At 43.9% G+C, this 14790-nt stretch overlaps 1 protein-coding gene and 1 long non-coding RNA gene across 2 annotated transcripts in view; one reads left to right on the top strand and one right to left on the bottom strand.

The window, feature by feature from the left end:
- The window catches only part of LOC130273876 (uncharacterized), a 56283-nt gene extending 45162 nt beyond the window's left edge, over positions 1-11121 (top strand). Inside the window, exon 3 of the long non-coding RNA XR_008844156.1 lies at positions 10570-11121. This is a non-coding gene — a long non-coding RNA (uncharacterized LOC130273876). The remainder of the gene's footprint in view (positions 1-10569) is intronic.
- The window catches only part of TDP2 (tyrosyl-DNA phosphodiesterase 2), a 44287-nt gene that overhangs the window by 28523 nt on the left and 974 nt on the right, over positions 1-14790 (bottom strand). The window contains exons 2-3 of the mRNA XM_056521311.1: positions 10321-10439; positions 9840-10016 (exon numbers count right to left, since the gene is read on the bottom strand). Of these exons, the coding sequence (XP_056377286.1) occupies positions 9840-10016; positions 10321-10439 (296 nt within the window). The remainder of the gene's footprint in view (positions 1-9839; positions 10017-10320; positions 10440-14790) is intronic.

The following is a 14790-nucleotide window of genomic DNA, read 5'->3' on the forward strand; positions in this document are numbered from 1 at the left end:
ACCAAAAATCTACAGCAAAACAAAAAATAAATAATTGTGTGACAAAATTGAAAAAGAAAACGCCATTTAACTTTTGGGGGCTTCCGTTTCTACGCAGTACATTTTTATGTAAAAATGACACCCTATCTTTATTCTGTAGGTCCATTCGATTAAAAGGATACCCTACTTTTATAGGTTTGATTTTGTCTTACTTCTGGGAAAAATAACTACATGCACGAAAATTAACACCCGCCCATTTTCCCCTTAAATGGGCACTGTCACCAACTTGTGACAAAAAAACAATGTCAGAATTATCGTGATTGGCAAAACGTTACCAGAGTTATTCTCTAATAAAGACAGACATCCCCGATTTGAAAAAACAGGCCTGGTCTTTCAGGGGCATACAGGTTTATTTGTATTGGTCCTTAAGGGGTTAATATAGTAAAAACTATTTTAAAGGAAGGGAGGGGGTTAGGTATAGATGGGCAATAGGCAGGGACAGAAAAAGATAGGATGGTGGGAGAGCTACTTTTTAAAGTCTATGTTGCTATGTTGTAGGACTTATGTACTACAACATATCTCTAATATATTGGTTTTTTTTTTGTTTTTTTTTTTAATTATCATGGTTAAATTTACGTTAAAAAACCGGCCAGTGGCTGGCTGCAGCCTGACGTGACGTCACGCCTGAATTCGGACTGATTACGACCTGGCAATCAGTCCTTATTCATTTAGGCTGCTCTCGCTCCCTGCCTTTCAGACAGGCGGGAGCGAGCGCATTGGCTCCCCGGCCACTCCTTCCGCACATGTCGTCGCTGTCGGACTCTGCAGTATCTGTAAGTATCATAACGGAGGGAACGGGGTATGCGGGGGGGTTGTGATTCAGGGAACGTGGGTATGGCGGGGGGGGGGGGGGGGTATTATTTGACGGAGGGAACGGGCTAGCGCCGTATAGCACTAACTTATAGTTTATCTACACAGGGTGCCTCCAGCTGTTTAACTACTACAACTCCCAGCATGCTCTGACAGCCAATAGATGTCAGGGCAAGCTGGGAGTGAAACAGCTGGAGGCACCCTGTGTAGATGAACTAAGGGCGGAAGTGTCGGCCCCAGCAGGCATCAGTGACGTGGTGCCTGCTGGGGAAGTCTGCCTGGTAGTGAGCACACTACCAGGCAGACAAAAAGTTAATATAGTAAAAGGAAAAATTAAAAGCAGGAAGGGGGTTAGGGATAGATGGGTAATAGGCAGGGACAGAAAAATATATAGGATGGTGGGAGCTACTCTTTAAATTGGCACTGTCGCCAAACTTTTTTTTTTATATGTTGTAGTACTTCTGTATTACAACAGCTCTCTAATATAGATCCTTAATTATTTTTTTCTATTAAAATAATTTTAATTTTGAAAACCAGCAACTAGGGGTCTCCCTCCTAGTGGCCGGCTGCAGGCTAGAGTGACATCAAGGTTGAATTCGGAACGATGCCGGCCGGGCAATCCGTCCTAATTCATTCAGCCTGCGCTCGCTCCCTGCCTGTCAGACAGGTGGGAGCGAGGGCTGAGAGCGCACTGGCTCCCTGGCTCACACGCTGGCCCCGCCTACCGGCATTAACACGCCGCTGCCTCAGGACCCTGCACTAGGCTATGTCTTGGGGAGAGCAGGGTTCTCAACACGGGTGAGGGGGAGATAACTTATTGTTTTCAACACAGGGTGCCTCCAGCTGTTTCACCACTACAACTCCCAGCATGCCCTGACAGCCAATAGATGTCAGGGCAAGCTGGGAGTTGTAGTGGTGAAACAGCTGGAGGCACCCTGTATAGGTTAACGTAGGGGCGGAAGTCGGCCCCCCAGCAGGCATCAGTCTGCCTGGTAAGTGAGCACACTATGGGTACGTTCACACAAGCGGATTTTCTCAGTGTATTTTGCTGTGGATCCGCTGGTGAAGGCCCGCTCTATGCTGTCTTTACATGTGCCTGCTCGTCGCGGGAGCTCTCTGCCTAGCTCAGAGCAGGGAGAGCGGCCGTGATGTGCGAGTACGCCGCGAACATCGCTGCAATGTGTCTGCTCATAGCGGCATATTGCCGCTACGAGCAGGCACATTGTAAAGACAGCATAGAGCGGGCCTTCACCAGCGGATCCGCAGCATAAAATACGCTGCAAATCCGCTCGCGTGAAATTACCCTACTAAGCAGACAAAAAGGCCTTTTTAACCCGATAACGACCACGGATGAGTATAGACGTCCAGGTTGGCGGCTGTTCCCGGCAGTTTTAACCCTTACAGCCGCGGTCGGAAGTGACCGCGGGCTGTAAGTGTTATGACAGAGGGAGCTCCCTCTGTCACTCCTGCAGCACCCCGCATCGCGATCGCGGGGTGCTGTGTGTGTCCGCGGCTGGCCGGGACCTGCCGCACTTCACTCCCGGCAGTTTAACCCTTACAGCCGCGGTCAGAAGTGACCGCGCGCTGTAAGGAGTTCTGACAGAGGGAGGGGGCTCCCTCTGTCTCCTCTGCAGTACCCCGCAGCGCGATCGCGGGGTGCTGCTGCATACCTGGGCAGCCGGGGGTCCTACTAAGTATTCCAAAGCATTAAAAAAAAAAATAATATATATATATATATATATATATATATATATATATATATATATATATATATATATATATATATATATATATATAAATAAAAAATTAAAAATACATTTATTAAATGAATCTAATAAAAAAAAAAATGCATAATGTGTAGGATCGCATTGGCGGACATCCGCAGCATGTAATATGCTGCGGATGTCCACCATGTGATCCTACACATTATGCAGCAGTCACGGTAATGAGCTCCCTGCTGCGGCTGGGTAGCTTTGTGTGTCCACTCATAGCGGCGGATTTCCCGCCAGCAGTCATGAGCGGACACACTGAGCTACCCAGTCGCAGCAGTGATGGATATATTCGCCATGAGCGGATGCTTATTCCCACAACATGGCGGATATATCCATCAGGAGCCTTAACTGTCACAGACAGGCGCGTTATACTGCCAATCAGAGAGGTCCCTGGTGCAGCCAATAACTTGTAGGAGTGCGGTATATAAATGGGGTCACTTGTGGGGGTACTGTTCTGCCCTGAAAGCCAAATGGCGCTCCTCTCCTTCTGAGTCCTACCACGCGGCCAAGGAACCATATATGGCCAAAGCGGGGGTATTTCCGAACATGGGACAAGCAGCTAATTAAAATATAGGGTGCATTTCTTTCAATATCGGAAGTGATGTACAAAAAATATGCCCCCCAAATGATGCATTTGTGAAAAATTGCAAATTTCGAATTTTTAACACTGACTTTGTAATAATTCCTGCCAAAAAAACTATGGTGTTAAAATACTCACTGTACCCCCTAGTGAATACCTTGAGGGGTCTAGTTTTTAAAATGGGGTCATTTGGGGGGGGGGGGGGTGTTCCTATGTTCTACTACTTTTTAATTTCTGCAAACCTTGCATAGCACACAAAAAAAGATGTACTTTTCACATTTTCAAAATGTTCAAAATTTCAAGTTAAATTGTTAGGCTTCTAACAAATTTAAAATGTTAATTAAAAACAAAAAAAAATGACGTCAAAATAAAGTAGACATCTGAAAGTATAAGTTTCATAAACTATTTGGTCAGTATGTATAAATATATGCACCCTATTAGTGTTAAAATAGCAAAAAATCATAATTTTTTAAAAAAATGTCATGATTTTTTGCATTATAAAAAAAAACTACAAACGATATCGGCTTACTTTTACTATGTACATGAAGGACAACTTGTGACAAAAAAACAATGTCAGAATTATCGTGATTGGCAAAACGTTACCAGAGTTATTCTCTAATAAAGACAGACATCCCCGATTTGAAAAAACAGGCCTGGTCTTTCAGGGGCATACAGGTTTATTTGTATTGGTCCTTAAGGGGTTAATATAGTAAAAACTATTTTAAAGGAAGGGAGGGGGTTAGGTATAGATGGGCAATAGGCAGGGACAGAAAAAGATAGGATGGTGGGAGAGCTACTTTTTAAGGTCCTGAGCATTTTTTGCACATCAGACCACTGTCACTTTAAGAATTAATAACACTGGGATACTTTCATTTATGAATTTGATTCAGAGAGTTTTTTCATGACATATTCTACTTTAACAAAGTGGTAAATTTTCATCGATACTTGTATAATTTCTTGGAGAAAAATTCCAAAGCTTCATGAAAAATTAGAAAATTTTGCAGTTTTCTAACTTTGAAGCTCTCTGCTTGTAAGGAAACTAGACATTCCAAATAAGTTATATATTGGTTCACATATACAATATGTCTACTTTATATTTTCCTCATAAAGTTGACATGTTTTTACTTTTGGAAGACATCAGAGGGCTTAAACGTTCAGCAGCAATTTTCCAAATGTGAATTTTTCAGGGACCAGTTTAGATTTCAAGTGGATTTGAAGGGACTTCATATTAGAAATACCATAAATTACCCATTATAGAAACTGCACCCCTCAAAGTATTCAAAATGACAATCAGAAAGTTTGTTAACCTTTTAGTTGTTTCACAGGAATAGCAGCAAAGTGAAGGAGAAAATTCAAAATCTAAATTTTTTCTTCACACTCGCATGTTGTTGTAGACCCAGTTTTTTAATTTTTACAAGGCGAAAAGGAGAGAAATCCCTCCCAAAATTTGTAACCCAATTTCTCTCGAGTAAGGAAATACCTAATTTTCACGGACCACGGTTACAAAAATCTGTAAGACACCAGAATGCTCACTGTACCCCTTATTACATTCCCTGAGGGGTGTAGTTTCCAAAATTGGGTCACATGTGGGGGGGGGGGGGGGGGGGGGGAGGAGGTCCACTGTTCTGGCACCACGGGGGGGGGCTTTGTAAAAGCACATGGCCTACAGTTCCAGACACATTCTTCAAAACCCCAATGGCGCTCCTTTTCTGAGCATTGTAGTGCACCAACAGAGCACTTTACATCAGCATATAGGCTATTTCCATACTCAGAAGAAATGGGGTTTCTTGGGGAGGCATTTTCTCGTATTACTCCTTGTGAAAATGAAAAATATGGGATAACACCACCAGCATTTTAGTGAAAAAAGTAAAAAACAAATTAATTTTCACGTCCAACTTTAACGAAAATTCTTCAAACACCTGTGGGGTGTTAAGGCTCACTATACCCCTTGTTATGTTCTGTGAGGGGTGTAGTTTATATAAAAAAAATAAAAAAAAGTAAAAAAAATTAAAAAGACACACCCACATGTGACTCCATTTTTTAACCCCCCCCCCCCCCTGCAAATCACCTCAAATGTACATGGTGCTCTCACTCCTGAGCCTTGTTATGCGCTCGTAGAGCATTTTTCGTCCACATATGGGGCGTTTCTGTACTCAGAAGAAATAGTGTTACAAATGTTGTGGGTCTCTCTACTTTTACCTCTTGTGAAAATGAAAAGTATGGGGCAACACCAGCATGTTAGCGCAACAATTTTTTTTTTTTTTTTTTTTTTTTTTTTTTTTTTTTTAACAACAACATGCTGGAGTAGACCCCAACTTTACCTTTTCATAAAGGTGTAAAAGGAGAAAAAGCCCCCTCAAAATTTGTTAGGTAATTTCTCCCGAGTACGGAGATACCCCATGTGTGGCCCTAAACTGTTGCCTTGAAATACGACAGGGCTCCGAAGTGAGAGATCGCCATGCGCATTTGAGGCCTAAATTAGGGATTTGCATAGGGACAGACCCAGATGCAAGAATTACACTTGACTCATACCAAAATTACCCTACAACAGTGTTTCCCAAACAAGGTGCCTCCAGCTGTTGCAAAACTCCTAGCATGCCTGGACAGTCAATAGCATGCTGGGTGTTGTAGTTTGGCAACATCTGAAGGGCCAGATGTTGCCGAACTACAACTCAGCACACCTGGACTGTCTCTGCACGGTTAGAGTTGAAGTTTTGCAACATCTGTAGGGCTACAGTTTGGAGACCACTGTATAGTGGTTTCCAAACTGTGTCCTTCCAGATGTTGCAAAACTAACTCCCAGCATGCAGAGACTACCAGGCATGCTGGGAGTTGTAGTTCTGCAACATCTGAAGGGCCAGATGTTATAGAACTACAACTCCCAGCATGTCTGGACTGTCTGGGCATCATGGGAGTTGTAGTTTTGAAACTCTGAGAAGCAGCAGTGAAGATCACTTTACAGCGACGTAGCCGCCGCTGCATCCACTTGCCTGCGCCTTTCTGCCGCCGGTCCCAGCATGTCCTCCAGGTATCTGCTGCCAGTCACCCCCGCATCAGCGGCGTCCACAGCAGTCGTTGCCATCTTCCCCCGCTCTGCCCGGACTTCTAGGGGCGGGCAAAGAGGGGAAAATTAACTTTCACCCCCCACTTGCCCTGTGATTCACTGGTCAGTCCTGACTGGCCAATCGCAGTGTATAGGAGGAGGTGGCACCTCTGCTACCTCGCTCCTATCCTTTAAAGACCCGATCAGCCCGGAATCAATGATCGGCAATCTCCGACATGGAGGGGTCTCAGGACCCTCCCAGGCGTTTGCACGGGGTGCCTGCTGAATGATTTCAAATTCCCACAGGTGTACAGGTACGCCCTTGGTCCTTAACCCCTGCACCTAAAAATCCATATGATGGCTTTTTTATTTTGCACTACAAATTCTACCCAAAAATAATTTATATATATATCAGCTCATTACACAACCTTTTCAGGTAGTGTTCCCTGGTATCAGCTTAGCTCCTGTTAAGGAATATAAAAAGCTGAACGGGATATATGCCAAGCCAGACTACTCCCCAAAAGGGAAGTTTCAGCTTTTTATATTCCTTAACAGGAGCTAAGCTGATACCAGGGAACACTACCTGAAAAGGTTGTGTAATGAGCTGCTTTGCATATTCCCCTACCCAGAATGCCTGCGGAGTGCTGATTAGGCACCTGAATCTCCGTTACACCTGAAGAGGTGTCCTCCCCCTGAGGAAAGTACTGACCCCTTTTAAAGCCTCAGGCCTCTCACCACAGCCAAGCCAGATCACCCTGCTCTGTACTGACGAGGGGCAAAAACCCCGAAACAGCTGTCTGCAGATGGGTAGAAACTTCCCTTTTGGGGAGTAGTCTGGCTTGGCATATATCCCGTTCAGCTTTTTATATTCCTTAACAGGAGCTAAGCTGATACCAGGGAACACTACCTGAAAAGGTTGTGTAATGAGCTGCTTTGCATATTCCCCTACCCAGAATGCCTGCGGAGTGCTGATTAGGCACCTGAATCTCCGTTACACCTGAAGAGGTGTCCTCCCCCTGAGGAAAGTACTGACCCCTTTTAAAGCCTCAGGCCTCTCACCACAGCCAAGCCAGATCACCCTGCTCTGTACTGACGAGGGGCAAAAACCCCGAAACAGCTGTCTGCAGATGGGTAGAAACTTCCCTTTTGGGGAGTAGTCTGGCTTGGCATATATCCCGTTCAGCTTTTTATATTCCTTAACAGGAGCTAAGCTGATACCAGGGAACACTACCTGAAAAGGTTGTGTAATGAGCTGCTTTGCATATTCCCCTAACCAGAATACCTGCGGAGTGCTAAATGGCCTAACCTGAATCCCCGTTACACCTGAAGAGGTGTCCTCTCCCTGAGGAAAGTACTGACATATATATATATATATATATATATATATATATATATATATATTTATATTATCATTGTGCAACAAAATTGAACAAAAAAAAAAAAAAAACATTTTGAAACTTTTGGGGCTTCCGTTTCTACGCAGTAAATTTTTCGGTAAAAATGACACCTTATCTTGATTCTGTAGGTCCATACGATTGAAATGATATCCTAGTTATATCTACATGAATGAGAATTTATATGTTTAGAGTTGTCCTCTTCTGACCCCTATAAAAAAATTTAAGAAAAGAAAAAATGTATTCTGCGTATGGGGCGGTATGAGGGCTAATTTTCTGCGCTGTGATCTGAGGTTTTTATCGGTACAATTTTAATCTTACTTTTTGATCACTTTTTTTTAATACTATAAAAAATTTAATAAAAAGTGACCAAAAATACGCTATTTTGGATTTTTTTTTTTATGTGTATGCAATTGACCGTGCGGTTTAGTTAATGATATATATTTTTTTCCCCAAAATACAGTTTTATAGCAGATTTTCAAAAATAAACAAAGTACCAAAGCAAATATAACCGGATGGCAATACAATGGACGCACGAGCGCCATAAGGCACGACATGGTTAGATGTAATGGAAGAGACAATCAATCCAAGAAAATAAAAAAACTTTAGATGAGACTTGCCGTGTCAATCGGAACACTAATGATATATTTTTATAGTTTGGACATTTACGCACGCAGCGATACCACATATGCTTATAATTTTTTTTTTTTTTTTTTTTTTTATGAATTCGAGTAGAATACAGACATAGCGCACATCTACAATCTTGTATAATGATCTGATTGCTTCTCAGCACAATATCAAAAACTAACAGGTTGATAGTATACATTTTTGATCGAAAAGTACAAGCCCACTCGCCACGTCAAGGCCACCTATTCAGAGTGGGTCCTTAACGTCCCTGCAGCAACGGACGCCGCCCCGCACCACACCAGTGTGAACAAGGTGTAAAGGCTCACTTACCTTGCTCTCCCAGTCAGACTGGGAGGCTGCTAGGAGTGAAATGGCCCTAGTGTGGCTAATTACCACCTATATAGGTTTGGGCTGAGGGGGGTGGGGAAGAGTGCAGCACATGTTCAAAAAAAAAAAAAAAAAAAAAAAAAAAAAAAAAAGGATAGAAATCACAATATGAATTCGGGTAGAAAAACAGACATAGCGCACATCTACAATCTTGTATAATGATCCGATTGCTTCTCAGCACAATATCAAAAACTAACAGGTTGTTAGTATACATTTTTGATCAAAAAGTACAAGCCCACTCGCCACGTCAAGGCCACCTATTCAGAGTGGGTCCCTAACGTCCCTAGCATAAAATGGCGTAGCACCGGGCGGCGACCACCACCGCCGCGACACAGATGCCCACGGGGGGGGGAGCGACCCACTGGCAGAGCGGCCCCGATGCCTCTCAAACCCACTCTGAATAGGTGGCCTTGACTTGGCGAGTGGGCTTGTACTTTTTGATCAAAAATGTATACTAACAACCTGTTAGTTTTTGATATTGTGCTGAGAAGCAATCAGATCATTATACAAGATTGTAGATGTGCGCTATGTCTGTATTCTACTCGAATCCTTTTTTTTTTTTACTTTAGACGCGGCGATCAACTTTGATTGCCGCATGTGGTATTAGCCCCGGGTCCCGTCTACTGTTAGCTGCCGGGACTGACCCGATATGACGCGGGGTCACCGCGTGACCCTGCATTATATCGTGGGAGCAGGCGCAGGACGTACAGGTACGCCCTGCGTCCTTCAGAGGTTAGAGGGGTTATCCAGCAACAGAAAAACGGGTTTAATTTCTTTCTAAAGACTGCAGGTTGTGTGTGGTATTACAACTTTGCTCCATTCACTTCAATGGAATGAAGCTGTAATACCAAACAACTTGTGGTGCTGTTTTTGAAGAAATCAGCTCTGTTTTGCAAGTGCTGAATACCCCTTTAATTACTTCTAACCAGCCTGGCTTCAAGGCTTGGATATGTTACATTTAGTTTTAAGGATAGGATCACATTATGGGAATTGCAGTGCAGTAGAGTCCCATTGTTGTCAATGGGATTCTGCTGGACATTAAAGTAATGTTATATCTTAGCGATATATCACTATTAGATAGCATCAACCATGTGAATTAGGTGTGATTGGTCTATAGGTGGCTCTCTTACCACAACACTATTAAAACAATAACACATTTATAAAATACACAGACACAATAGACTTACAGTGCCAAATAAGAACAAACACCCCGAGCCCGTTCCGGAAGGTTGGCTTGGTCAATTCCATCAATATTCCAGGTTAGGAGTGTAACGTGGCTTTCATCTTCTTGGTTCAGTGTAGGAGAAATGTCAGCAACAGGCGCTTTCTTTATAATAACTGGAGTATCATCTGTCAAGTCAATGCTGATAAGAATACAATCACCATTAGATTATGAGCAGTAAATGAACAAGATACAGAAGAACCCAGAGGCCATGCTCCACTTGTGCCTGGCAAAAATAACTACTTTGGACACCTAAAGAAAAAGTTAGGTGCACTAACCAAATGCCTGCTTGGTGCTTACCATTAGATTGGAAAGAATGACTACAGTATGTGTTCCATTCAGATATAGATATAAAATTATATATAAGTTATTGATTTTTTTTTTTTTTTTTTTTTTTTAAACACAAAAAGCTGTATATTTCCAGCCTCTGCCAGTGATCCCCTTACCAGGTATCTGATGATGTTGCAGGCATGGCTTCTGAGTCTGGTGTATTTATCAAAGTAGTTAAAGTCTCTTTGTTTGAAGGACACTCCACTCCTGGTTCAAAGTAAGAGTTAATCGCCCTCTGCAAGTGGATAAGATAAATACATATATATACATATATTATATACACACACACACATATATATATATAGAAGCTGCTAAAGAAAATTGTGTATTTTTCATGAAAAATATGGTACTTCGTTTTCTTTAAGGGTTTAACCAATGAGTATGGATGGCATATCAACAGCACAACTACCATGTTAAAGTAGCCATACACTAACTATCGTCCGACTGTTCGTCCAGCAAATGGTTCTCTCTCTCTCGCCCTACCCATACATATGAACGTCTGGCATGGTATGTATCCTCTATAGGCAAGAATAAGTTGCAGCCAAACTGCTATGGTGCATGCTCACCATTCCCAGAACAGTAAGTAAAAACCCAACATGCGCAACCAACTCTTTTGTTCACTGACAACTGTTGGGGAAGTGGGGCGTCAGGAGACCACCATACACTTTACACCATTTGATTTAGCAAACTTTTGTATGGGACCCTTTACAGTTGTTCAGGCTGGCGATATATGATCTATCACAGCAGGTGAAGGATGATCTTTCTGGGAATATTTAGAGAATATTATTTCACAAGAGATACAGGACAAAAGATCTTTCCTGAGCAAACAATCATGCACCCGACTATTAGACAAAAAATTTCAACAGTTGCTTTTCAGACAATAAAGGTATCCAGACACTTTGCCAAAGTCAGATTCCTTCAACTTTAGTCTGAGTCCGCCAACTGTCTTAAAGGGGTACTCCGCCCCTGGCATCTTATCCCCTATCCAAAGGATAGGGGATAAGATGTCAGATCGCCGCGGTCTTGCTGCTGGGGACCCCGGGGATCACTGCTGCAGCACCCCGCCATCATTACTGCACAGAGCGGGTTCGCTCTGTGCGTAATGACGGGCGATACAGGGGCCAGAGCAGCGTGACGTCATGGCTCCGCCCCTCATGGCCTCACGGCCCGTCCCCTTAATGCAAGTCTATGGCAGGGGGCGTGACGACCGCCATGACCCCTCCCATAGACTTGTATTGACCGGGGCGGGCCATGATGTCACGAGGGGCGGAGCCGTGACATAACGATGCTCCGGCCCCTGTATTGCCCGTCATTACGTGCAGAGCGATCTCACTCTGTGCAGTAATGATAGCGGGGCGCTGCAGCAGCGATCCCCGGGGTCCCCAGCAGCAGGACCCTGGTGATCTGACATCTTATCCCCTATCCATTGGTTAGGGGATAAGATGTCTAGAGGAGGAGTACCCCTTTAAGTGTGTTTTGGCCTCAGGTGAAAGAAAGGTTGGGCATGTTGGGTTTTTATCACCCAACCCTATTGTTCTAAGAGAGATAAGACACTGCAACACATCCCATACAGGAAACATGAACTTTTGGCCATGCCATGCCTTTATTGTGTATGGGAAGGTCAGGAGAGAGTCATCCTCTGTGGATTTTAGCTATTGATTTACAGTGTTTAAGCCCTTTGCGACCCATGAAGGGCCAGAAAATTAGCCCTCGTACAGCTTGGTATACAAAAAATTTTTATAAATAAAAATAAGTTATAGGGGTGTAAAAATTAAATAACTAAAAACATTACAAAAAAGTTTTGCATTTTTTCCAGTTAGTAAAACATTTGAAACAAATTTAGTATCGTAATCCAGTCTAACTATAACATGTTGGTCTGACCACATGATGAACACACTTTGTGCACAAGCTTACTGAGCGAGGATTTTCACAGCAAGTGTAATGTTAGCTCTTAAAAACCTAACTTTAATTAAATTAGATAAAATAAATTGTCCTCAATGATCCAAAAACGTAAAAAAAAATGTCTTACTAAGGAGACAGAGTGAGGAGAATAGGATAATTAAATACTGCCCCAATACGAACCATCAACAATCACAAAATTGTAAATTCCTACACCACAAAGTATGATAGTCTTTGTAGATATAACATATTCATAGGCACCCCCCCCCCCGACGCATTTCCCCCCTCTAACAAAGATTCATTGAGCAATATGAGTTTCATCAGGGGAGCAAAGGTAGGAAATACACATAAGCATAAATGCACCAAGAGGTAATCAATAAAAAGGTATGGCTTAAATAATGACTGCCATAAAATATGTTGGCACATAGGTCCAATGAGGACCACTCACTCAGGCCCAATGATGATAAAGCATGAGATGAGGGGAGTGCAGGATGGAGGCCTATCCCCTCCGTGGCTGCTGCCGCCACAGGGGGGATAGGCCTCCATTCTGCGTCTGAGTGAGTGGACCTCATTGGACCTATGGGTCTGAGTGAGTGGTCCCCATTGGATCTATGTATCAATGTATTTTATGGCAGTTATTTAAAGGGGTAGTCCAGTGGTGAAAAACTTATCCCCTATCCTAAGGATAGGGGATAAGTTTGAGATCGCGGGGGGTCCGACCGCTGGGGCCCCCCGCGATCTCTCTGTACGGGGCCCCGGCTCTCCGCCGAGATAGCGGGTGTCGACCCCCGCACAAGGCGGTGGCTGACACGCCCCCTCAATACATCTCAATGGCAGAGCCGGAGATTGCCGAAGGCAGCGCTTCGGCTCTGCCATAGAGTTGTATTGAGGGGGCGTGTCAGCCGCCGCTTCGTGCGGAGGTCGACACGCCCCCTTCCCGCGGGCTTTCGGGGCTCCGTACAGGAGATCGCGGGGGGCCCCAGGGGTCGGACCCCCCGCGATCTGCAACTTATCCCCTATCCTTAAGATAGGGGATAAGTTGTAAACCACTGAGTCACCACTGGACTACTCCTTTAAGCCATACCTTTTATTACCTTTTATATGCTTATTCATGTGTATTTCCTACCTTTTCTCCCCTGATGAACCTCATATTACGTTGGGAATTGTTAGAAATATGTTATGTCTACAAACATTATCATACTTTGTGGTATTGGAATTTACAATTTTGTGATTGTTGAGGATTCGCTTTGGAGCCATATTTTGCTAGCCTATTCTCCTCACTCTCTGTGTCTCCTTAGTGAGACATTTTGTTATTTTTTTGTATCATTTTTTCTGTGATAGTGTTACTGAGAAAAAGGGACTTGTATGAAGAATATAAAGACAGACATTTAGCCAAGTGTCTGGGCATGCTGGGAGTTGTAGTTTTGCAGCAGCTGGAGTCACCCTGGTTGGCCAACACTGATGCTTCTCAGCATAAAGCTATCTTTAATAAGGCTCCTTTCACACTGAGTATTCATCTGTTATTAAATATTTGTTTTCTGTGTAAAAACGGATGTATAATAACAGATGAAATAACGGATGCTAACGGCTGAATAACGTCTGTCAAAATAACGGCCATATTCTTCTGTTAAGACCCGTTATAACATCCATCATGTACGGCCGTTTTAACACCTCTGCCTACAGACTCCCAGAGCCGGGACTACTTCTACTCCCATCATGGAACAGACTTGTAGTAGTTCCACGGCTGCAGGAGTCTGCCAGTGGCTGGGGAGGATACATTAGTGTTTGTTCTACTACCCTCATCATGGAACAGACTGTGTTCCATGATGGGGGTTGTAGTACAGGGGATGAGGGATTGATTGCACCAGGTCTCACTTCTGACACCCGATGCAAATAGACGTTATTAAACGGGAGCGGGTAGCATCCTCCACTCCCCTGCGATGTACAATGTATTCTACTTTCATTTTTAAATTCCCTGCCAGGACTCTGAATGGCCAATACGGATGAGCCGTTCAGGGCTCCCGGGGGGGGGTTTTAAACTTCAGTGCGTCTCGGAGACCCATTCACACTAATGTTAAGTTCACACCGCGGAATTCCGCTTGGGGAATTCCGCAGTGTGAACGCACCCCAACAACAGTGCATGAAGCTGGCTGGCGTCCCGGCCAGGTGCGCCGCTATTAGAATACTTTTCATTCATAGCGCTGCAAAGGCATTTGATTACAGAAACACTGTGGGGGCCAGACATATAGCGTTATCTGGCCCCCACAGTGCTTTTATGTACATTTGCAGCTGCAGCGCTATGAAAGACAAGTATTCTTTCAGCAGCGCATCGGGCCAACCGGCTTCCTGGCCCGATGCACTGCTAATAGAATACTTTTCATTGATAACGCTACCAGGGGCTTATGATAGCGCTGTGGGGGGAAAATATATATGCGCTGCGGGGGGGGGGGGGGGGGGGAATATACATTTGCGCTGAAGGGCAAATATATATAAATGCGCTGTGGGGGGGAAAAATATATATGCGCTGCAGGGGGGGGGAACTATGTAAATGCGCTGTGGGGAGCAAGACTTATGTAGCGCAGCAGGGGGCAAGATATATAGAAGCTAGGGATCGACCGATTATCGGATTGGCCGATATTCACGATTTTCTAAGTTATCGGTATCGCGATCTAACCGATGCAGATAAT

Source organism: Hyla sarda, chromosome 5, assembly GCF_029499605.1.
Source record: "Hyla sarda isolate aHylSar1 chromosome 5, aHylSar1.hap1, whole genome shotgun sequence".
Classification (NCBI taxonomy): Eukaryota; Metazoa; Chordata; class Amphibia; order Anura; family Hylidae; genus Hyla; species Hyla sarda.